This window comes from Argiope bruennichi, chromosome 10 (assembly GCF_947563725.1).
Source record: "Argiope bruennichi chromosome 10, qqArgBrue1.1, whole genome shotgun sequence".
In the NCBI taxonomy this organism is placed as follows: domain Eukaryota; kingdom Metazoa; phylum Arthropoda; class Arachnida; order Araneae; family Araneidae; genus Argiope; species Argiope bruennichi.
The window spans coordinates 59,619,873-59,646,624 of record NC_079160.1 but is presented as its reverse complement, the minus strand read 5'-3'; the positions used below and the strand labels follow the sequence as shown (position 1 = coordinate 59,646,624).

Genomic DNA, 26,752 nt, shown 5'->3' with positions numbered 1-26,752 from the left:
TTCAATAGAACTAATTTCATAAGAAAAAGCAAAAAACTCAAATAAAAGTTTATTTTTTTAAAAACAAGGCATTTAAAAAATAATTTAATAATCCTACAGAATTATTCACAGGTGTAATAATTACAAAAATGTACAAAACATAACATGAAGATGATACTGATGTTAACAATGATGATGATGATAAAAATGAAACTTCAAAGATTCAGATGATTGCATATTGTTCATATAACAGTTCTCGCACTTTGAAATAGTCTTCTGTTAAACATCCTTCAAAATCTATGTGACCAGATTCATTCTGAAAAACATTTAAGAAATGAAGCAAACTTTTTTTTAAAAGTAAATTTGCATTTAAAATTATATATCAGATTCATAAATGCATAGTAATGTATAATTATAATAAAACTCATTCCAACATATTTTGCATTTAATTATAGAAAGAAATAATTATAGTAATATTGCATTAATTATAGTAATTATAAATACAGCTCCTTAAAATATACACATAACAAAAAATCACAATGATTTAGATTGGATGATCAAGGCAGCCAAGATTCAAAATGATTTGTAGTCATTCTCTCATTTGAAGTTTTGCCACAATAACATTAAAGCAGATAATGTGATATGTGGGCATGTACCATTTTATATGAATATTTTAATTTCTCTTTTGAAGTGATGAAACAAAAAGTTCTGAAGCATAAATGCATATGTACAGTAAATAATAGAATATGCCAGTGGCAACAAGAATATGTTTTTTGAAAAAAAAAAAAAAAAAAAAAAAAAAAATAAGGACCAGTGACAAAAGATGAAGCGGGACCATAACAAAAAGTCACTTTTGGAACATGCAATGGAATTTGTTAATGAACATGGGGATTTGTGTTAGACTAAATGGTGCAGTTGTATTTACAGTGCCATTCAAGTGGTAATAAGTCTTATTATTCCTCAGTACCAGCAAAAACCTTTATCATCCACTGTAATTCAAGACATGAATATGAAAGTAAATGCAAAATTCATTCTTAGTAGGAAGCTATTTGCTGAGTAAGAGATCTTAAATGAATACAGTTTCCAGACACTTCTCGTAACTTTTCACACTGTGATATATATATAGTAGTCTGGGACCTTGACAGGGTTTAGTAGTGAATGTTCCAGTCTTCTCAAAAAGCAAAATAATTTTTTGAAAATTTGTTATTGTCAGAAGGTTCCTATATAAACCTTTTTACCTGCCAAAATACTTTAAGAGCAGTAGAAGAATTGTTGCTTCATTGATAAAATAGTTTAACAAAAAATGCTCCACAAATTCTTTCATAAATAAAATATACTGTGCATGTTAAGAAATATGTAAATTTCCTGCCAATTGCAATGCTATTTGCCTTCCTAGCAGCCAAAATAAGAAATAACATTTTTTTTTTTTCTTTTCCCCTTTTAAAACTGAAGCCACATAATGAGAGTATGAGCAAAATTTTAGTGAAAATGGCCAAGTAGTTTTCACTACAGATACGTCTAAGTAACTCCTGCATAATGTAGTTTATACTTTATGTAATTTTGCTATGATGCTAATTCCTTTTGGAACATTTTCTAAAGACATTGATTAGCATACAAAATGTTAAAAGAAAAGAAGGAAGAAAAAAATAACACCTTTGAATTAAAAACTTATGCTTACAAAAAGTATTAGCACAAAATAGTATTAACATTTTTGCAGAATTGTTATTAGCCAGAAATGCAATGTAATATGCTTCAATTTGTTAAGTATTGACAGCAGAATTAATACCTAGTGACAAAAAATAGAATTCCTAAAGGTGATTACCGTAAATTAAAGCATAGAACGGGAGGGTGGAGAGGAGGAAATAGGACAAACTGGTATTGAAAATTTAACAAAATATGTACAACAAATTATTTTTAATTCTTCATCAAAATTCAGAAATAACGCCGATTTTCTTAAATGTATAACATTTCAGAAACATTTACATAACATACAAACCTACTGCTAATAAATTATTAAACACCTGACAAATATTTAAGAAAATAAAGTCTAGATACATTTGCAATTTGCTATTAGATTCAAAGTATAAACAGTTAACAACTTGTTCGCAGCAGCGATTCTACTCTTAATTTTAAAATACAGTGACTTTGAATCTTCTAAATGTTGAATCACATTTTAATAATTATATTATGAAGATACTTGTGAATTTATGACTTATACTTTCACTGATCCCCTCTATTCTAAAAAATAATTTTGTATCCCCCCCACAGAAAATTTAATTACTAAATATAATGAATGCTGCCACGTCTCAAGACAATTATTTCTTTTAAAAAGACAGGAAATAAAAATATCAGGTGCTTTAAATTTTACTATACTTTGTTCATGAATTCATGACAAAATTTTATATATTCATAAATCCCAGCAGCATAATTTGCAGAAAGCTTTTAATAATTATAGAAAAATAATTGTCATTGAAATAAAGACAATTCATCAGAAAAGAGTCAATAGAAATTATCCTATTTTACTGAAAATTTTACTTACTTTTCGTAATGCCACAACGTCGTTACAATACAAAACACCTCCACTGAATTCTGCATTGATTCCATTCCTCATAAGAACTTGTTTAAAATCTGATAGTAATACTTCATTAATAAAGATGGTTGGATGACCAGTTATCTAATAAAAGAAAATGTATGTCACTGTAGTATTGAAACACTTTGCAATAAAGCAAAAGAAATATTAATTTATATAATTATTACTAGCCACATAAGCTATCAATAATGAATTTGTATTTATTCAGAAAACTGAGTGAATATGCAGATCTGAAGTTTTCTACATTTTAAAAATTACTGATTTAATATAATCAATCAAGGATTATGTTGTCAATAGTCATAAATAAATTTTAAGATTTCAATTTTTTTCTTTCAAATTTGGCTATAAATATAGATATTAAAAGTTAAGTTATAGTGGCTAAGAAGCCATAAATTCATATACATATTTTATTTTATTACAACTAGTATTTCATCCCTTATCTACAACTTTGTATTATATAGGATGAATTTATTTGAGAACATAATTGTTTCAGTTTAGATATGAATAATAAGAAATTCAAACAACAATTTTGACTTCTAATTAACGGCTTTTAATTATAATTTCCAAACTTTTTAATTATAAAAAAGTCTAAGAATTAATTTATTAATATTATAATACATATTATATATATATATTGTAATGTGGGCAGGGAGATAGATATATCGTAATTTACCTGAGTGGTTGGTATTGGCTGCAATACTGGTATTCTATCTCCTTCAGCTTCATCTGAAATAAGTTAAGCTCTTGTTTATCAAAACTATATTACACTGTTAGACTAAAGAAAACAGCTTTGCATAGGATAAAAATAATTTAATTCATGCTATTTACATTTTATGAAATATGTTGCAAAGCTGGAAAATAATAATAATTATTATAGTACTGTCAGCCCAAGAAAAAATATAATGCAATCAATTCCTCTTCACTTCTGGCACAAGAACTAGTGTTCTAAGTAAGAACATTTACTTGAAATAAATGGCAAATCCATCATGAGCTGCACTGCACACTTAATATTAGATTTAAAAAAATCTGCCAAAAATCACATTATGAAAAAGAAGACAATATTCTAGGTGCATGACTTAATTATTATTGCAAACAGGAACTATCTTATGATTAAAATAAATAAGTTCTCACACATTACACTACGCTCATACATACCAAATACTTTTTTTCTTTCTTTCTAATAATTTGAATTTTTCACAGTTTTCAGATAAAAACATACTGTCTGAACATACTGCGCCATAAACCTTTACCATAAATTCTACATATATAATTGTTTTTTATCATGCATAATTATAAGTGAAAGTAAAAAATAATAATAAAGGTATTAAGAAGAAATATATTAAAAAGAAAATAACTAATCTGAATAAAATAGCCAAGAATTTACATAGTAAAGTTAACTTTTTTTGCAAAGTAATTTAATATGAAATGTTATTTGATGAAAATTATTCCAGAATGATGCACATAATAAACACAAATTTTATCAGCATACGTTTTTTATATCTAATAAAACCGTTTCACAAGACTAAAATAATTATTTTTTAAAAAAATTGATCGCTAAAATCTCTTTTACATAATGTATTCTTTAAAGCAAGCCTAACTAAAGATATAAGCAATGCATATCAAAACCACTAATGAGAGAAAAGAATAGAATTTTTTAATCCAAAATGTGTGAAAACATTGTAACATTTATAAAAAGTGAGGAAAAAAAAGCAATTACATTTAAAGTAATCTCTTGTTACGTAACTTTTAAAAATAACTTCACATTAATGACTACTTTTCATTAAAATTGCTAGAATGTTGTTCAACACTTCACAAAAATAATTTTTGCATATCATTTAGCTAAAAAATAGCATGCATGAATATTAATACACTTTATCAATATATATACTGTTAACAAATAAAAGATTTATTTTCCTACCTATCAAACTAAAATGCTTATTTCAAAGAAAGAAATTATAGACAGATTTTTTTATATTAAAATACACAATTGCTGAGGAGACATTAATTAATTTTAATTTTAAAGTACAGAAAAAAAATTAATGTATTAATTATAAATTATGTACAAACCAACTTTATGAAAATTTGAAATTAATATTCTTGAATAAAGTATTTTAAAAAACATTAGCATATTATTGATGAAAATAAGAAAAAATATTACAAAAAGTGCAAGAGACTGTGCTGTTTACAAAATGTGTTTAGAATTTTTTGATATTAAAGAACAATAATTAAAGTACTTTTGCAACCTATAACCTAAATTTTGCCATATATGACATTGTGAAAAAGGTTCATGATGAATAATTTTTTTTTAGAATTAAATAAATGAAGTAAAATATTAATTTGTCATACCTTTTGTTTTTTCTGTGTCTTCACTTTTCTCTGTGTCTTTGGCTATTATTTTATCAGTGTCTTCTTCCATAACTATTTCACCATCAACCCATGCCAGTTCCACATCATTGGATTTCACAAAATCCAAAGAACTCACTAAAGAATCTTTTAATTTTACCTATAGCAAAGGGAAGAAAAAAAATTATAATATAAAAGAAAAAAATAATAAATCATATATTATTGCATAATAATTTTTAATAGAGCCTAATAGAATTTTAACAATTAACAAACAATACTGTGATAAATCCCAAAGCATAGTCTTCATGAAAAGAAGATAATTAAAAAAAACTTACCTTGCGACATTTTACCCTATATAAATTAATTAAATTGGTATTTAGGTGGTTATGATAATTGTTACTATTTATTGTACTACTGATGATTTATAGTTCACGTGCATCACAATTATGATAAAATTATTATACTGCAATATGCTTATACAACTACAGACTTATGACTATTCAGTCGTCTAGGATAAATAAATTTAGAGGGCATTTTAGGTATAGATTTAAATAAAAGTTTTTAGTCTATTAGCAAAGAATATAAATTTTATATACAGTACACTCCCGATTATCCGCGGAATTGGGTGGTGCGGCCTCCGCTGAAAACAAAAAACGCGGATAATCCGAAAAAAGCTAAAAACGGGTATAGCAAAACAGAAAACAGTCATTCCAACTTTGAACAATCGTTTTATGTGCAATAAATTGTAAAATAAACAGAAGGAAATGTTTAACTAACGCTTAATAGTATATCACTCGAAACTAACCTAAAATGCATTTTGTTAATGAAAACAGAAAAGTGCTTTGTACGTACGAGAGGCGTCAAGGATAGACAGAAATATTAATGCATATGTACTGTTTTAATACTGTAATGTATTATGTAATTACTAAAGCATAACTGTAAAACTACACCTTTTTGAAGATTCATTTCCTTCAGTCATTTGTGTTTGCTTCTTGCTTTGGAAGCATTTTCTCTTTGCTTGGAAGCAAAAAAAAAAAAAAAAAAAAAAACACTTAGTGGGGCAGACACGGATGATCCGCTCCGTGGATAACCCGCCCGCGGATAATCGGGAGTCTACTGTATTATAAAATATTACAAACAAATATACTTGATCAGGTTCTTACCTTTATCACATTTACTTCTTTATAAATATCAAAAATCTGCTTTAATAATATTGCTTAAAAATTTGAATGTTGTACAATCATGAGTTACAATAAATAAAAAGATGTATTATCAGGCCTTATTTAACAAACCCATATTTATCAAATTTTTCTTCCCCGAAATAAAATGATGGGGAAAAAAAGAAAAATAAACCCTAGATTAAAATAATTCAACAAAATTTTTTGTTTGTTTGTTTGAGCAAGAAAAACACTAGATTACCTTTCAAATAGTTATAATAACCATCTTGTCCAGAACATGAGTTACAAACATGTCTTTGCATATGTGTAATGAGTATTTTCTGTCATGTGGGTTTCACAAGGTTAGGACAAGAAATTCCTTTCTTAAATTTCTCCACACCTCAACTCAGAGAACTGATGTGTACTGGATACTTAGTTTTGCAGAAAATTTGATTTTTGAAAAATTGTAAAGCATGGTACATTATTGAAAATGAAAACATTTTTTGTTGAGAGAAGAACTTAACAATCTATGTGAATTTAAACAAGGGCATTGGACCACATAATGATTTCCATTTGATTCATCAGAAGTCACTTCTGAGATAGATTTTAACAATTATATCAGTTTTTATGTAATAACACAGTGTATTTGCACAGCTGAAATTAATGAAACTTTTGATTTACAGATGAATAGTTATTATGATACAGAAATCAATAATGGAACTCTCATTAAAACCGTTACTTTTTATGAAACTTTACATTGTTCAGAAAGTGGGGACATAGTGCAGCAACATGACACTGTGTTTTTCTTCTCTCCAGAAAGTCGAAAAAGAATTTAATGGAGTCAGAAATCAAATAAATTGTGAAACTTTATTTAATACTTACTTTTAAATTAATTAATGCATAATTATACACAGTATTTTTAGCAGATAAATAAAACTGTATAATTTTTAATTAGATATGTTGGTGTAATTTCTTATTCCTGATTTAAAGGACCGTTTTGACTCATAAAACAAATTCTCTGATTTAACAAATAAGATTTTTGGGTCCCATGTATTTGGGTCAAAGTCTAATTGTACATTTACAGACAGTTACTAAACTAAAAACTTGTTTCAAAAGAAACCATTAACATATAAATCAAATCAAAAGTGTGTTGAAATGGGAAACGGACGAGTTCATTTAAAGAAGAACCTCATAATATGCAGTGCCTAGAATGGCATAGCTTCTAAATCCATCCCTGTGCTTATATTAGGGACTGAGTACCAATTTTCCCTATCTTCTAACATGCACATTACAAATATTTGACATTTCTTATGATAGTACTTACTTTCTCAAAAATATTTTAGAATTAATTCTAATCTTCAGTTATATTCGACAATAGCTTTACAAGCATTTTATGTAGAAAAGCAATAAAAAAATTTTATTCAATAATTTACAAACACAATAAGGCATCAATATATTAAATAATTTAGTCAATAAAAATATCAGCTGTGCCAGATATCAGTAATATATATCAGTATCATAAAAATATCAGTAAAACCAGAAATCCAAGACAAAATATATCCAGTTTTAAATAAACTAAAAACTCACCTGATAAATATGACTCTCTGTAGTTGCATCAACCATTTCTAAAAGGTGAGGGGTAAACACTTTACCTTGAACAGCACCAGACGTGCAATATGTTGCTAAAGCTTCTGTTGCTTCAGATGGACCTCTCACTATAATGAGTCTACGAGGTTTAATCATACTTAAGATTTTTTTAATAGATTCACTGTCTGAACGACCTTCAAAGTCAATAAACATTATAGAAGCATTGATATCCAAAGTTTGCATATATGATATGCATTTAGTTGGAACCTCTGTTATATCTAAAAAAAAAAAAGTAAAAACAATGGCATTTTATAAACATGTAATTTTTTTTTTGCATAATTTAGCAGTATAATAAAATAAATGTTGCAATTATCAAATAAATTCTTGATTATACAATAATTTATTTGATAGTGAAGATTGTTGCCTAAGGTGAAATGACTTGAAGACACCTGTTACATCAACAACAAAAGGCGCATGATTATACCATAGTGTAGTAGGCCTAGAGAACTACACATAGAATTTCTCGGGAGAGAGCTGAGATCATACTCTCCCCTAGTACACAAATCAAGTTTGCTACTACTGGAAAAGAAAATATACTAACATCAACAGAGAGACCACGTGGTATTTACATAATTGGCAGCTAGCTCTGCACAGGAAGACCATGTGGTTAACTGAATTTTTAACAGCAATATTTAAGTCTAATCAGCTTTCATTCTGCATTGCACTGGATACATTTTTTAAAAATAATATTTGAATAATCAGCTACTTTGAGTTATATGTAAAAATATTTAATTCCAACAAAATTTGAAGCAAGAGACTATTTCATCACATCATAATCCCTCTGAATTTCTTTGAGTAAAAGATCTGAGTAACCAAGTTTTTAAAGTAAAAAATGTTTCTATTTCAAAAGAAGAATTTATAATTTATAACACTTAGCATGAAAATTATTATTATTAGTTTTTTTTTTTACCTTGGACTGAATCATCATTTTCCATCTTATTTTCTTTATTTTCTTCTTCCATAGTAGTTGGTTCAAGTATCATATAATCTTCTAACCTGAAACCGAAATATTTCATCACAGTTTAGAGTTTTTAAAAAATGGTAAAACTGGAAAGGCTGTTACACAGAATCATGAAAAACAGATTCTATTTTCAAAAGTCAAAAAAACATTTAAAATAAAATTAGGGGGCATACTTAATAATTTCTCCATAATCGTCCCATTTTATTTTTTCTTCCTTGACAGGAAACATAGGATAAGATTTCTTTGCTTGCTTAAAAAAGCCACCACCTCTTGGCTTTCCCTATTTAAAAACATGAATATAAATATGCACATATACAAATATTATATATATATATATATATATACTTACTAAAATTTATCATTTTAAAAAATATGCTAAGATTTTAATGCAGTAAGTGCCAAATATTTTAGCAAATTTAATGGTAAATGTATTTAACATACAGCACAAAAGCATTAAATAATGCAATATGGATTAAAAGTACATATATAGTTGGAAAGTATATCTTAAATATCAAATTGAAAAGTTCTTTTTTGTCCCCCCCCCTTTCTTTTGTCTTTTTCATTAAAAAATAAACAGATTATTCCAAAAAAGAATAACAAGTGTTTATTTCCTTAAAATGTGGCATTTAAACACATGCTTCCGATTACAAAGTTTCATCAAGTAAAGTAAGCAATTGTTCGAAAATACTTTGGTTTTTGTGCAGATTGATAATAAAAGATTTTTTTAATTGTAAAAATCTCAAGCAATAAATAGTTTCCCTTAGGTTCATCTACTTTTACACTTCATTATGTAAAATTCACAAATTTAAATGGAGATATAAATTCCAGAAACATGCATTTATTTAATATATATATATATATATATATATATATATATTTGTCTAACAGTACATCATTTAATCAACATGACTTGAGAGAAATTTTCTGATCTCATCTACATTCCAAATTTTTCTGTCATAAATTAAAAGCTGTAAATTTAAGATGGGGACTAGTTTAACAAGCTTAAAAGTGATTCAGAAAACTTATTTCATATTGGTATGCAACATGAGTGTTAAATTATAAAAGAAAAAGAAAACAAATACCTCTACTTTCATCATTAGATCATGACGAGCACTGCCCCCTCTATCAACTTCCATCTCATCCTCACTTTCTTCACTTGAATCAGAACCACCAAATTCTCTGTAAATGAATTTTATTGGAAAGGAGTTTCAAACAAGAGCATATGCTTACACAATTATTGATAGAAATATAATTTTTAATAAAGCAGAAGTCAGCAAAAAAGAATCGTCTTAGTTCATAAATATGCTAACTTCAAATTATTATCATATTGGGTTGCATCAAATATTATTATTCTTTGAATGCAGAATTATTTTGTTCAACATTAAAGAAAGAAGCAGATCTTCTAAAATTGATCCCGTAACAAACATTTGCAATATTGCAAAACAATTATTTTGCCAGTCAGAAAGATAGAGTTTGGGATTTTTTTTTCAAATTTAAAATGGTAACTTAACAACCCATATGCTGAAAAAATCTACAAAGCAATTTCAAAGCTATAGCAACTGTGAGTGATAAGAAAATTTAACCTAGTTCTTTATACATTGGTAAATGTAAAGCAATTAAAGTTTCAGACACAGATAAACATAGACTGTAAATTCATCTTTTAAGGAGAAAAAAAAAAAATGCATATGAATAAATGCATATTCATACCTAGTTATTTACTAATACTCTTTATATTTTTTTCATTGATGTAAGATCTTAATGATTTCAATTTTATACATAACACTAAAAGTTGCAAATCAAAATCTAAAATTTCCCTTAAATTGTACTTAATAGACTTAGTTATCAGAAATTTATAAAAACACATTTATAATGATAAGTAGAAATGACAGTTATTTCTAATTTATGTGATTTAAATCTGAAAGTAAATTAATCAAATGATATATACTATTTAATTTATCAAAGCTGTCAATTCTATCTTTATAGTATTTAATAAATATAATAATCATTTTAAACAATGCATAAATATATAATTTACTTTGAACTATAACTAAAATGTGAATTTTTATTAAGGAATACACTAAAACTTACGCTTCTTTTTCAGCTCGTTGTCGAGCTGCCTCTAGTTCTTTCTCTTTTTCTTTTTTCATGTACTCCTCTAATTCTGCTCCTTCCAACCGAACTCTACGACAAATCTATATAAAGGAGGGAGGGGGAAATAGAGAATCCATAAAAGACTATAAAAATATATAATGCATAATTTCAACTTCAGATTATTCACTTAATACTGGTGGATTAAATGAACTGTTTCTATGCAAAAAGTAAAAAAAATTCTTTCTATGGCATATATAAAAATTTAGAAACAAAATTTTAAAAATTCCTATCTTTCCTTCTGAATATATATTCTAATATAATGAAAAATATTTTCACTAATAAAAATACCACAAAAATATATTTAATTTGTTATTGCATCTAGTATTCTTCATGTTGAAAATATTTTCATGTATTTCATTAAAAATAAAATAGTCATTTACTTGTCATAAAGTCATCCTTTTGCTTCTGTACTAGTGTGAGAAATTTTAAATATCAATAATGCAGTAAGGGTGCAGTATGAATTTTTTTTAATTACATATTTCTCTCTATCTGCAAATATAACACTAATGTATGTAACATAGAACTGCTCTTAATACTTAATTTTGAATGGTAATGGTCAAATGTAAACTATCTTCAGATTGTTTCAATGAAAAATTCAATGCTTCATAAATTAAATGGAGTTGCAAAATATAAGAAACATTCTAGAAAAGTTTCACAATATCCCTAAAAGCACTATTCAGTTAGAGGAAAGAAAATGCAATAAAATCAAGAATTAGGCATCAAAACAGGAAAATTATTTGAGCAGGAAAATAACCTTAACTATTACCGACTGGGTAATTGATCATATCTTCCAAAATTATTCTCACAAAAATGATTTCTACATTATTTTAAAACTCAAAAAATTATTTTTTGAATGACATCAATTTTATTTCCACACAATTTCTTTTCAAAATTTAATTTGACACACAAACTGCAACAATTCCTTTGAAGTTCAAATTCATCCATCAAAATATTTGTTGGTTTTGAAATATCAAAATTAAAATTGCTTTATTTATGGACAATAACTCCAAAGTAAGATTTTTACTCTTGCTTTTATTTCACATAGCAAATACTTTTCTGTCGGCATGAACAGTAAGTTATAAAACATAATGACTGATAAAATTTTTCCCAAATCAAATAGCAAGGTAAAAATTTAAAAAAAAAATACATTCGATTATAATTTAATTGCCTGCAAAGTCAATAAGCTGCACAAACACGGTTGCCACAGACAGTTAATACTTTACTTATAATACTTTATAATTACATAGAATACTAAATAAATTTTTGCATAGAATCCTTTCATTGTCCTCAACTTTATTTTTACTTGCAATGAGAATATTAATTGCAGTAAATAATTTTTCAGTAGTAGCTTCTCAGAAAATTATAGATAAAACCAAACAGCTTCTAAAAACATGAGAGATTTTTCTCCTACATTATTAATAATTTTTAAAGAATGATAAAAATTTCAAATGATATTAATGACAACTTGAATGCAAATAAACTATTTATATTCAATAAATATTCTAATGATTCAAAATATTTAAACTATTTCAATTCAATAGAAAAGCAATACTAATGAGTATCTCTTCTAATAATTTGACAATTTTTAATTGATAAACTAATTACCACTAAAATTATTTAATTATCTATTACTTAATATCATTTCTAAGCAACATTTGAAGAAAATATATCAAATAATTTCTATTTCTATGACATATAATTTATGAATTTCACTATTATTGATACAGAATTCTATTACTTCATACAAATCGTTAACTGCAACTTTAAACTTCTTATTCTGAAGGAATTTTAATATACTAATCAACAAAAAAAATTTTAAAATCTAAAAATACAAAATGATAAAGAATATACCTTTAATTCAATAGCTCTTTGGTTAGGATTTTCAATAAGAGATCTTGCTAAAGTTCCAGGTAAACTTCTAGATGTCAGAATGATACTATTCCTAGGATTACCACACCACTGAATGAATAAATCTCGAGAAAATCCACATTCCATTCCAGGCATACTAGCTAAAACAACCTTTAAGAAAGAAAAATGAAAACATAAGAGGGTAGAAATAAGTAAATATGCTCTAAAATGAAATCAAATCAATCAATAGCTTTAAAAAGTGACAGTTTTTTTTTTTTTTTTTTTAAGTAAGTAAATGTTTTCTTGAAAGTATATATCATTAAACTATAAGGTTTTAAGTCATGATATTTAAAAGTTTCTTATTTCTAAGTTTCAAGAAGTCCTTTTAATAATAAATATAGAATTCAAACTTTAAAATCAGGAACGCAATAGTTAACCAATATAATATAGGACAGATGCATCAAAGAATGGAGCTAATAACTTCAAACTAAAAATCACAGGGCGCGTATTGAGGAAATGTTGTAAAAATTAAGAGCTTGTTAAGCACCTTAAGCACCATTATGTATAAATGCATGAGTAAATCTGCATATTTTCTACACATAGAATACTTTGTTTTATAATAATGCATAGTTTTTATTAAAAAATTTTTTTAACGTATATTATCCCTTATTAATATTTATTTTTGTATTTGCACATCTATTGTTAAACAAATTCTGTCTTTTTGGTTTTGATACAAAAAAAAGATAAAAATAGGATTTGTTAAATATTTCTTAAAATTAACAAACTACCGATTTGTTTAGATAGATACATCATTTCTGAAAATTGTATTCATGTAGAGGCATACCAGGATAAGAAATTTTTTATTAGATTTTTATATATGCAGCAATTAATAAGATTCGATATGGCTAGGATGGAAAGTGTAAATTTTGTCTTGTGCTAACTCACTATTTTAACAATCTAAAATTTTATTAACAGCTTCATAAAACAAAGAGTGGGAGCACTCCAAGATTTCAATTAACATAAGATTGATAAAACTGAAACAAAATTGTTGACAGAACAATCAAATATTCCAATTGAGCTTTTTAAGATCAAATTTTTTAATTGAGAAGAAAAGCAGTGTTTAAAAATGGACAGACCATAAAAAAAATTGTATCCCTTCTTACTTCTGTAATAAAAGGCTTTTTTAAATGTTTCACTTTTCAATCTGCTAAAAATCTGCTTTTCAACATACGAGTATTTTTTTTTTTAACTTCAACTTTAAAGAAAGAAAAATTTGATTACATATTTTAAGGAGAAATGAAAATGATACAACACTTTCATAAATAATGGAATAAAATTCATAAATTTAATAGAATGTTAGAGATAAAATGAATGTACCTGTATTTAAAAAGTATTTTTTATAGTCAGACAATATGTCACATTGCCTCAAAATTTAACAACATTTATCAAGTGAAAAATCTTATTCAATGAACCACTTTAAAGTTTTTTGAGTTTAAAGAAAAGAAAGCTTTTTTTTTTAATCGCAACATTAACAGAAGTAAAAATCACAAGACCCAATGAAGGATTAATATTATTTCAAATTTCATTACCATAAAATTAATTGTTATAAATTATGCCCAAAATAATTTTTTCAAAAATTACTAGAACTAAAGCAAAAAAAATCTTTTCGTGATAATCTGCTTTAATGTTTTAGTAATAAATTATTTTTAAAAATAAAATTGTCTTTTTTATTTAATTTTTTATTTTTTAATTAAACTTCCTATAAAAATTTGAAAAATCTGTTCTTAGTAGGCATTTTATATCCAAGAAGCAACTACCTGTAAAATTTATATTCCTAACTTCAAAGATTTATGCTGTGCATAGCTCTGTCAATCAGGATAAATTTTTACCCAAAGCTAAGGAAATTTTCGCTTAAAAAAAATTCTACAATTTTTAAAAAAATTTATTTCAAAGATTTAAGTACCATATATAGCCGAATAAAAATTAAAATTTGGTGAAATTGATCCAACAAATAATTTTCATATAAATGGGAACATTTGGAAAAGAAAATCAGCAAAAGAAATCATGATCATTGAAAACTTATGACTTCAAGTTTAAATTCCCATCATACTAGATTTTATGTGATCAACTAACATAATTATATACCATAATTGATAACAATTCAGTACAGTACAGTAATATCCCTTTAATCGATTGTTCAAGAGATTGCTGCAAAACGATTCATTAATGAGAATGATGACAGAACATGTAAAGAAATAAACAGGTTTTACTGTCAGTGTTTTTAGAGCACTTCTTCCCTCTTCAATATTGTTTTGGTACAACAGAATCCTAATGCTAGATTCTTATTTTCTGTTGATCGGAACAATCCTGCATAATCTATATTATTAACGCATAAAAGATTAAATATACATTTATCAGGAATAACTAAATAAATTCTTCATCATTTAAAATATTAAAAATTGAAGTTCAAATTTTTATTTGTGTCTCAACAAGTATAGCACATTTTGTATTAATCCTTCGAGATAATCATCCCACTATTTCTATTAACACGAATGCACATGCTGAAAAAAGAGAGTGTGTGTGTGGGGGGGGGGATGATAATTAAGCATTATCATAATATGTGTTGGCACTCTAGATCTATTTCCCTCTGATTTCTTTTCCCCAATTCCTTCTCCTTTGTTGGTCCTCGAAGACTTTACCTCAACATTTGTAGAAACAAACTTTTTTTTTTTTTCACTTCTTGAGAAAATTAAGCACTTTATAACAGAACATTTTCCAAATTTAAGGTGCTTAAAAATGTTTTCAAATTTAAGCACTTTTTATTATGCTATTGCAGCCTGTCACAAATTACACCAAAATTCACTTATGAAATTTCTCACAATGCACTCAAAAATGTCAAAAATCTACTTAACCATAAATGATAACTAACAATCAAAAACTCATTTAAAATTAAATATAAATCACGTCTTAAGCATGTAAAAGCGCAATTCAGCATAATAGGATATTTCAATATCTATTCAGTTTTATCTTCATTTTGCTTATATAGTATTTTTTCAGCAACATCAAATATTTAAAATATCTACAGTAGAATGCTGTAGGCTATTTTAAATCAAGAACAACAAATTTTGAATAAGATAGAAGACAGATATTATTTCAACTAATAAAATAATTTATTTTAAAAGCTCACCTTTGGTTCAGAAACTTTATTGAGTTCAGAAAGACTGTGACATAATTGCAAATGCTTGAACTGAAAAGGGTTGCCTTTCAAACCCTCAAATGAGCGCATTATTTTATCACTCATCCATTCAACCTAAGGATAATGCATAAATATAATATCAAATTACAAATGCAATTTATAATCATTCATACATAAAGCCCCCATTATGGTGATTTACAGATCAAAAGAAGCATTTTCTTCCTGTCTATCAATATACAAATGCAAAATTTTTAGAACGCATAGTTTTCCATTATCTTTGACCCATATATTTTTATTAATATTCCTTTTTAAAATTACAAATAAATTGTGTTAGAGAGAATAGGAAAAAAAAAGAAAGATTTTAAAACACTTAGATAATGAGGATACCTTAGAAGATTAATACCCAAACTATCTGGAAGCATTTTAAAACTCTGTAAACTCTTTGAAGATAATTCATTTTTAAAGAAAAAAAAGCTCCATTTGAAACAATCATAAAATTATAAATAAGATGCAACCGACCATTTAGATAGACTATTATTCTGTTAATAATATCTCAAATTAGATTATCATGGATTAACTAATGAAAGCTGCAATAGAGAATTTTAAGTGTATCAGCAGAGTACATAAGAAAAAAATTATTGGAATAGTATATAGTAAATTAATAAAAACATTAATAAAAATTAATATAAATATTAATTTTTAACCATAACACATTTACTCACGTTTAAATAAAAATGTATCCCTAAGATCAGACTGAACAAATAGTGTTCTAACAGAAGAAAATGCTAACCTTAATATAAAATTTTAAAAATTCTGAAAGAAAATATTAGCAATAATCCTAAATTGGCAGTGAAGTGAGAATATAATGGATCTGCATAAATATAAAATTAAAAAAATACAGTCTTTAGCTTATTGACCTTAACAACAATTCAGCATAATAAAATATAAAATTTTATAATTTATTGCATTTTTTTTTCATGCTTAGCTTTATTTGTTTATGATAAATCAAAACATTCATTTTAAAATAAAAAAAACTTGACTGAGTTGCTTCATACCAAAAAAGAAATTGTTATTTTTGTATCTGATAATGATACAAATTAGAGGGTATATTTTTATCTTCAAACAGCATTACAGACTTTGCTGGCATATTCTATTGTAAATAAATAAAATTACTCAATTTATTTTAAAGTTAACTAGAAATCTTTAACACATCCTCATTAAAAAAATTATAGTTAGAGTATTACAAATAGTTTTTTCAATCTAAATTTTCTTTTATAGAATGATCACCTCTGCACTATATTCAGAAGCTAAAAAAAAGCATTATTGGTAGTACAGAATATTAAAATAAACATTCTGTAATATTATTTAAGAAACCAAATAATAATGTTTCAAAGAACATTTAAATTGAAGAACATACTTGTGATTTTGCAAATTCTACAACATTATAGCTAACATTATTGAGTAGAGCTAATGAATATGACATCAATCCTGAGTCTTGACTTCTCCAAATTTGATCCTAAAAACAAATATTAGCATAAATAAATACAGTTATATCTAAATATGCTTTCTCCATGAATTTATAATTATGTGCAATACTAACCATCATATGTGCCAATTCTAGAACTCTACCAGCTGTATCAACAGCTATAAGCACATTTCCACTATTTCGCAATGTCTGAAGAACGTTTGCTAAAAATAGATTGGAAAAAACATTTTATAAGCATATATTTCTAAAAAGCATAATTAGTAAATAAATTTCATCACAATAAAAAAAACACTGATTTAGATTATATGTATATATATTATATTTACCATTATGGAAATTTAAAAAATAAATATGATAATACTTCTTCAGCCAAAATTACAAAAAGCATGCTGATTTTTATGTTTAAAAAAAAAACAACTTTGTATTGCATAAATAATTTCATTAAGAAAATTGATAAACTGTAGAGAAAATACAGTAATATAGAAAATACAGTAAAATGGGAAATACAGTAATATCCCATTTTCTGGATTCAAAATTTAGAAAGGGGAAAATTCAAATAAAGATAAATAGCAATAACCATGAATAATTAGCACGAAGATATTCTAAAATTTATACATAATTTCATTATCTAACCAAAAAGTGACAAAAAATTTGTATTATGCTTTTAACAGAGAATAAACAAAACATACACACACACACACATACACACACACAAAAAAAAAAAAAAAAAGAAAGAAAGAAAATCATACTCATAAGTTGTTCATCCCTAAGTCTTCTTCTAGGCTGAACGTAAGTAGCATTGTAAGAATCTGTAATAAGTAGAGAGGGACGATTAATAGTTTCAAGGATGCATCCATTTAAATGACGCTCTTTCTTGTGGTTAAAATCAACAGCATAAATTATATCTTCTTCTCCATCTTTCACAATCTTCCAAATTGCACCTCCAATCATATGTCCTCCTGGTAATGGAGTGATTGCTATGCCTTGTCCTTTACCTAGAGATAATAAGTTTAAAATGTTCAAAAATTCAGGTAAGGGTTTAAAAAATTGGAAAATAAAGACACCAAAGCACAAAACATTTTACAAATATAAAAATCCACCTAATACATATAATCTCCTCTCCTATCCAATAACTTATGACCTGCATATATAGTTAATATGCTACTAAAAGCTATCCAGCTAACAAAAGGGGAGTAGCGAGTAAATGTGTTCTTATTTTAAAATGTCAGGCTCTGTAACAGAAAAAATTCTACATATTAATATATGTATGTATATTTTTTGCATTTCCATTTTTTCTGTTACAGAAATGACATTTAAAACAACATGTTAGGTTTTCTCCCATTAAAAAAACATGATTATTTTTGGCAGTAACCAAGAATATAATAGTTTATTTCAATCATAATAAATAAATGATTTCATTTGAAAAATATAAATCAAGTGGAAATAGTTGATTAATAATTTTAGTACAAAGAAGAATCAGATAGAAACTACAACAATACAACTTTTACACTTGGAAGGAGTAATTAAGCAGTATTTATAGATATCTACATTTATTTATTTGGTAATAATTAGGATATCCAGTTATTGAAATAAAATATTACAATAACTTACCTTTTAAATTAATTGTCTGACTGTATTTTAATTGAATAATCTTGTCAAAAGCAGCATCAACATCATCCAAAGTGAATAAATCAAAGTCTTCAATATTATTACGAGACTGCAATAAAAATGATAAATTCTTTTATAATTTTAGAGACAGCTAATATAGTGTCTAAAAATTTAACTTCATTGTAAAAAAAAAAGAAGAAATATTTATAGAAATAGAAAGTAGTATAAGAGAAGGGACTTTAATGAGAAATTAACAGCATTACCAAAAACATTTTTCCTCAACAATTTGAATTTATGTAAAAATACCATACCTGATATAGATCATACATAAACATTTGCCCCATTTTGTAGACAGGAATTGTGGAATAAATAGGACAATCAAGATTACATTTTCCAACTACATAAGGTAAAGCACCAAGATGCAATATATCCGGATATGAGAGTAATACAGAATCTATTTGATGAATGTGCCTATAAAAGAATATATTTGATACAACATGCTTGTATATTTCTTCTTAATATTAAAAATATTATTCTATAATCGCATGCATCAAATAAGATCATTTTTTAGTTAATTAAATAGTACAGCAATATTACACTTTTAACACATTTGATAATAAAGAAGCAAACCAAAACAGATCTCTATTATATTGCATATACAAATAAAGAAATAGCGTATTACTTATTTACAAAGATATTAACTAATGCTGCATATATTTTACAATTTAAATAATGACAAGATTTTAAATATGCTTATTTACATACAATTCATCTACAGATATTTCATTTTTCACAGTATTCCTTAAACAATACAATTTGTCAGAATATTTCACAAAGAAATAAAAAAGAAAATCTTGAAGATGTAAGACAACAGAGGTTTACAAAAGAAATATTCTACACTATCCTTTTCTGCAAATAATTCCATTTCAAAAATCTTCATTCATGTTCAAAATAGCCAGTTATGATATGAATAATGGGTGTGGAAGATACATCAGTCATCTATTATATAAAATTTGCAAAAACCATATTGATAATAAAAGAAGTCACAAAATGCAGAGTTCAACAGCCTCTTTGGAAATTTTGAGATATTGGCTTAAATATGGAATTAAATTATCAAACTAAATTTAGTAAAGCTTAAGAAAATAAGGAGAAAACAAGCACTAGTACAGAAAAGTATTTGAGACATACATATAATTTTTACAATTACATTAGCAATATAAAATTGAGAAAAACCCAAGACAAATTTCACTAGTTCCAAACAAAGGACTGATTTAAAAAATGCTTCTTAAAGAACATTTATTTCTTATTTATTTAAGAAGTAACCACAAGGAAAGCATCTTACTCTAGCTCCTACTTTATTATACATTTAAGAAATAACTATTTACCAAATATATTAGTTCTAAGTGCAATGATATAATTATTTTTGAATGATTTTCATAATGTATATTGCACCATGCATTCACAATTTAAGATATTATACCAGCTTATAAATAATAACATATAAAAATATTTGAATAAGAAATATTAATATATATATATATATATATATATATATATATATATATATATATATATATATATATATAAAGGCATATTTCCTAACCCAAAGATTTTAAGGATGAATTAGAACATAAAATTTAGTACATCCTCGTTAGCATTAAGGAATTCAGAAAAGTAATAAAGAGAAACAATTACTTTCAAAGAATGTTTATATTTTACAAATGAAGAGAATTCATAATACTTAAAAATTGAAATATTATTACAATATATATGACTTTACTGAAATATATAACAATGCTGAAATTTAGAAAATCTGTCTAGTATATTTTGTCTTTGACAGCTATACAGGTTCATATGATAAATTTTATTTATTGTATTGTATATAGTTAATTTAAAATATTTAAATATTAGCATACTTACTTTTTTAATTCCTTTATATGAGCCATATTAAAATTTTCATCCCATCCACAATCTAACAAAAATTTAAATTCATCCACCTGAAGAATGTAACAGTGTGGATCCTCTCCATGAACACCAGAAAGAGGTAACAATTTTATAATGGATGTCATTGTGATGAGAACTTGGGCCTGTAAAAAGAACATTACAATATGAGATATTTCTTTCCATAAGCATAACTATCAGGTATATTAGTATAAAATGCTACTTTTCTATTTATGAGAATTATCAAATATTTAGAAATGCACCAGAGTTCAAAAAAAGACATCATGCTATATGCAGGCAGATCAAAGTACACTAGATATGTTTAGAACTGGCCTTAGGAGATAAAAGGACCAATTGGAAAATAATTTTATTACAGTTATTAAAAAACATGTAAATTTAAATATAAAAAAACAATTTTGAAAAATTCTTGAATTTTATACCCCCTAGGAATGGAGCAGATTTTACTGTGACATTGGAACCATTCAATTAAAAGCAACTTTTACTAACAAAAAAGAAACCAGTACAAGAACCAAATAAAATTAATAAAAAAAAGGAATTTTATTAATCAATTACCACATGGGAATATTACGAGGACTTACACTATGATAGTAACATATCATAAATAATGAAATAATCCTTACAGTATTGTTATTATATACATTAAGTTGCAAATTCATCAGTTAATATTGAAAAATAAATGCAATTTTTCAAATTATATAAAACAATTTTGTATCAGTAAAATTTATCCATGATTATTATACACAATATATTTAAAAAAGGATTTTGAATAATTTTTGATTTTTATAAGATTTATTCCAGTTCTGAATATATGTTTAAATTCAAAAGTAAATTAACATTATGCCTAAATGTTGACTCTAAAATTAATTTTGATATTTAGAAAATTCACTTGTTTCATAATGCAAGATTCCTTTTTTTTTATTATTATTATTTACATCTATTAAATTTCATATTGAGCATTACGTTTTACAACTACTATTTCTAAAAGAGAATAAAGTCACCTTTGAAAAAACACAAATTTTTCAGATATCTAAAGAATCCAGAAAATGTATATAAATATATTATGATTGAAAGAGAAAACTGATTTATTTTACATTTAAATATTTAATAAGATAAAATATGTCTGACTAAGAATTTCAAATAATAAATACTATACAAACATGTATAAAGATTTTTTTTGCAGTAAAATGAATTTAATCACAAGCATGATATATATAATTATAACTTTTCTGCATCTAAGGTCTTCATTTCCACGCACTATTTTGATTAGTTTAACAAAATGAAATATAATAAGAATTTCACATTAATCTCTGTTGGAAGACTTAATTAAAATTTTATGTTGAAAAAAAATCCGTGCTGTAATAATTTAACTAAAATAATTATCGATATAAAATGTTGATTCAATTTAAGTACACCTCTAAAATAATCGAGAAACATGTTGATGGCACAAGTTGATGACATTTTATACCTTATATCAATCCCTGATTAAACACAAAGATCTGATGCAAGTGGAGTAAAAACCTTTTTTTCGCAATTATATTTAAAGCTTCTTTGCTGAGATAAGCTACCTTTGCACCCTTATTTCTTTGTTTCTCTGGGGGCTTCTAAGATTTAATTGCGAAGCAAATAACTGACAAAATGGAATGCCCCAAATAATTTTCTACCTCCACGCTCCATTTAACTTGAAACGGATATAATGACGGTAGGAAAATACATTCATGGAGCTTGTATAAATTTCATATTTCATTCATTATAATATCCATTTCTTTGGAAAGTTTTTAAAAGACTAGTAAGGTATTCCTTAAGATGTTATCATAATAGAAAATTTTTCGCAACTGGAAGCTCTAAAATATAACATTTCAACAAGGAGGTTTGTAAATGATTACTGAAAATACTTTAGTTGTTATCAATGATTTTACAATTAAATAAAATCCCAACAATTAACTTACGAAACACGAGATGTTACAGTGCTTTTAGGCTTACTGTAAAAGTAAGCCTCAATGGTAATAGACTACAGACTGAAAAACGAAAATTAAGATTCAGTGTGATAAATATATTGTTTCATGACTAATATGCACAAAAATATTTGTTGAAATGTGTTCCAAGCATTAGCAACATTACATTACAGCATTACATTATTTCAAGAAATTGAAAGTGATGCCGATTTAACTGTTGCCACTCAACTTCCATTTTCTTCATGAAGTGTGATTAATCTCGTGGAAAGATACGTGGCAAAGAGGTAAATGACACACACACACAGGAATTCCATTTGATAATAATTCCCCCACAAAAAAGTATAACAAAAGATATGTAAAAATTTCTTAAATTTTACAATAGCTTTTTATAAATGAAGAGAATTTCAAGAAAAAAAATTACGACATGGTGAAAATATAAGGAATAAATTTTATTTTAAAATTCCGCCTGAGTAAAATTTATGTCTAAAATTTTCAGATTTTTTTTAGAATAGTAAGATTTGAAATAAAAATAAAATTTCAACTAATGTTGTCAGAAAGTGTTAGGAACAAGTCCAATCGTAGTTTAAATAATAGAAAATATCGATGAAATTGAAATGGTCCAACGCTGGTGTTTACGATCACATTACTGTCTGTCCACGACAAGAATACTGCTAGACATTCGTCTATGTTTACGGCGGGCGCTATAGAAACAGGTTGCGGTAGGGATGATCCATTTTCAATGGGTGGAATCGGAAAGAAGTCTGGGGGGGGGGTATTCTTTTTCTTGGCGTCAATGTGAAGCGATAACAGAAAATCTATTGCTCATTCGTCTTCTCGCTTTAATCGCAGTTGCACGTATCTTTATATTCGCTTAACTTATTTCTTTTATATTTTATTAATCTTTTCTTTGGTTAATATTAACTGCATTTTATTATTTAATATTTTTTTTTTGTCTCGTAAATTTTGACATCCTTTAAAATGCCTTTTCGATTTAAGAAAGGAGAGACTTTAAAATCACAAGCACGTAAAATTGTGCATAATGTTGCAGAGTTCTGCTCCGAAGAAGCTGCAGCAAAATCTTTGAAGGTTCCTCTTCCACAAGCCATGAAAAGAGCTGCTCAGGCGACTGGAGTGTCGGAAGGCACTATTAGGAAAATTAAAAATGAAGTTTCGACACTGGACAAAACGGAAGTTTTGAGTACTCCTGGAAAGCACCGTAAAAGGCCTATTGACCGAAATTGTGAAATTGACGACTTCGACAAATGTGTTATTCGTCAAACAGTTCAAGATTTTTACGTCCAGCAAAAGAAAGTGCCTTCTTTAAGAAAATTACTTCCCGTATTGAGAGAGAAGTTGAATTTTCATTGGAATAAGGAATCATTGAGGAAAGTTTTGCATTCAATGAATTTTCGCTGGAAGAAATGCGCGAATAAAAGAAAATTTCTCATCGAAAGACCTGATATTGTGTTTTGGAGAAACAACTACTTGCGAAAAATGAGGCAGTACAGAAAAAGTAAATGCCAGATAGTTTTCATTGATGAAACGTGGGTCGACAGTAATCTAACATTTAGAAAATGCTGGCAAAGTGATACAATTTCAGGAGCCAAAATAAATGTAAATTCCAAAAATCGATTGATCATTGTGCATGCTGGCTCGTCCACGGGATTTATTCCTGGCGCTCAATTAATTTACAAAGCGTCAACTAAAACTGGTGATTATCATGGCCAAATGAATTATGAAAATTTTGAGAAATGGGTGTTGGAAAAACTCCTTCCAAATTTGCGCCCAAAAAGTGTCGTGTGCATGGACAATGCTCCATATCACACAAAAGTTGCAAATCCGACACCTACCAAATACAGTACGAAGAAAGAAATGACCGATTGGCTGATTAATAACGGAATAGAATGCGATATGAAAATGAGGAAAGCGGAACTGTATTCGCTAATTGATAGGAATCGCCCTAAAGAAATCATATATAAAATTGACAGCATAATAAAAGAAAATGGGCATTATGTCTTGCGACTTCCCCCCTACCATTGCGATTTAAATGCGATTGAATACGTTTGGTCTTCAGTCAAAAGACTCATCAAAGAGAGAAATATAACAATAGACTTAAGTTTAGAAAACTTACAGAATCTGTTGTGCGATGCTTTGGGCGGAGTGTCTTCCAAGGAATGGGACGCTCATTGCCGTCATGTGGAAAAACTTGAAAATTCTTATTGGGAAAAAGATGGAATTTTAGAGGAAGTAGTAGACGAACTGGTAGTTCAAATTGGAAGTACTGAATCGGATTCCGATTCAGAAGAAACGGAATCATGTGACAGTGATTCAGAATTTTTTTAAGAAACTACACAACTGTCACTCGATCTCTGCTAGTTTTGTCATTTTAAAATAATATAGTTTTGCATTCTTTTAATCATAATTAATATATTTTATAAATAAAAAGTGAGTTTTAAAATTGCTTTTTTATTTCTTTTCGATTATTCAATTATAGATTATAGCAGAATGGAATTGTATTTAGTCTAATACATTTTGTTTCTGATACATTGTTATTATTTTCTATTTTTTCATTAATGTGTTCTTGATTTCTACCATTCATGTTTGTGTTAATAATCAAAAGTTTCAGTTTAACATAGTTTTGATTGTCCTTATTTTTTAAGGTCTGTTTTATTTATTTATTTTGCAGATTTTACTAAATTTAAAGCATGAAATTTAGTTAGTTAATTGCTGATTAATTAATTTTTATAATTGTTATGATAATACTTTAAATTGTAGAAAGTGAAACGAAGAAAGAAACAATAGATTCTAATATTTATCAGGAAATAATAGAATATTTTAGCATGAAGTTTTACTATGGGCTAAATTAAGATAAAACCTTGGAAATTAATTAAATTGAAATTAGAGTTCAAAATATCATTATATATATACTTTTATAGCTTTTTCTGGATCAAAAACTTTTATTTAATGTTATAAACTGAAATTTAATAAAATAATTATCGTAAATTAGAATTTAACTTTTTAGCATAAATAAGATCGCCTTTTGAATTAATCGATATATGGAACTGGAAAATATAGAAATCCATTTCAGATTATATTTATAAAAAAATGCACAGTTCAAACTTTTAAAGCAAATTATACTCAGCTGTTTGTATAAGTAAAATTAATTGATCATTCATTTTGAATTTTTAATTTGAAAAGTGTATTGAAAATTTATTAAAAAAAAGTTCTTGCAGGGAACTTTGAATTCCATTATTTTTTAAACAAGTATATTTCACAATTCAGTATTTTATTTTCATCGAAATTATTGAGTAATTTCCTTAAATCTACAGGTATAATTAATTTAGTTATCTACTATCACAATCATTGTCAAGATAAAAAAAAATGAGGAGGGGAAAAAAAACCCCGTTGTTTTAACCTTTTGCTCTTAGTGTTAAATAATAATTATGAGAAATTGTATTTATAGTTTTTAAAAAAAAAGAATTACTTTGAAATTCAAAATAGTGATTCTATTATGCTATATGAAAATATTTAGAGATTAAAACGATTTAATTTCTTTTCTGGAATTGAATGAGTATATGCAATTATTAAGAAGTAATTCTATTAAATTTTTATCGCTAAATATTATTCAACTATATAATGGTATGAAAAAATATTATATTATAGGTAGCGCATTACTTTTTTTTCAATAAAATAAAGAAAAATAGTCATTTATTGAGACTTGTTGTCTCGCCTCTCTGTAGTTTCAATAGCTTTCCTTCTTAACTAGGATTCCAAGAATCTAAAAATTGTATGCACGTTAATGTGAGTTAGAAGGATTAAAGTATTTAACGAGATTCCTTTCTACTCAGGTGCACTGATTGTGATAGTAAAAC

At 26.4% G+C, this 26,752-nt stretch overlaps 2 protein-coding genes across 2 annotated transcripts; one reads left to right on the top strand and one right to left on the bottom strand.

The window, feature by feature from the left end:
- Nucleotides 1-68: 68 nt before the first annotated feature.
- On the bottom strand, nucleotides 69-23,098 carry LOC129988872 (cleavage and polyadenylation specificity factor subunit 2-like). The gene is made up of 18 exons (XM_056097148.1): nucleotides 22,875-23,098; nucleotides 20,887-21,053; nucleotides 19,278-19,437; nucleotides 18,970-19,075; nucleotides 18,108-18,353; nucleotides 17,473-17,561; nucleotides 17,290-17,388; nucleotides 15,864-15,986; nucleotides 12,680-12,847; nucleotides 10,766-10,869; nucleotides 9,760-9,856; nucleotides 8,851-8,957; nucleotides 8,627-8,712; nucleotides 7,657-7,934; nucleotides 4,916-5,072; nucleotides 3,243-3,295; nucleotides 2,519-2,653; nucleotides 69-295 (listed from the first exon to the last, which is right to left on the bottom strand). The coding sequence occupies exons 2-18, from the start codon at nucleotides 21,033-21,035 to the stop codon at nucleotides 203-205; spliced, it is 2,250 nt and encodes a 749-aa protein (XP_055953123.1). The 5' UTR covers nucleotides 21,036-21,053; nucleotides 22,875-23,098; the 3' UTR covers nucleotides 69-202.
- Nucleotides 23,099-23,984: 886 nt separating this feature from the next.
- LOC129987552 (uncharacterized) lies at nucleotides 23,985-25,223 on the top strand. Its single transcript, XM_056095519.1, has one exon. The coding sequence runs from the start codon at nucleotides 23,985-23,987 to the stop codon at nucleotides 25,221-25,223; it is 1,239 nt and encodes a 412-aa protein (XP_055951494.1).
- Nucleotides 25,224-26,752: the final 1,529 nt, after the last annotated feature.

Bases quoted from the DNA above. Each gene is read 5' to 3' on its own strand.
- LOC129987552 (XM_056095519.1), top strand. From the start codon at position 23,985: ATGAAAAGAGCTGCTCAGGCGACTGGAGTGTCGGAAGGCACTATTAGG.
- LOC129988872 (XM_056097148.1), bottom strand. From the start codon at position 21,035: ATGACATCCATTATAAAATTGTTACCTCTTTCTGGTGTTCATGGAGAG. The intron at 17,562-18,107 runs GTATGATTTTCT...ATCTATTTTTAG, and splicing joins TAGGGATGAACAACTTATGA to CAAACGTTCTTCAGACATTG. The intron at 17,389-17,472 runs GTTAGTATTGCA...ATTTGTTTTTAG, and splicing joins TAGAATTGGCACATATGATG to GATCAAATTTGGAGAAGTCA.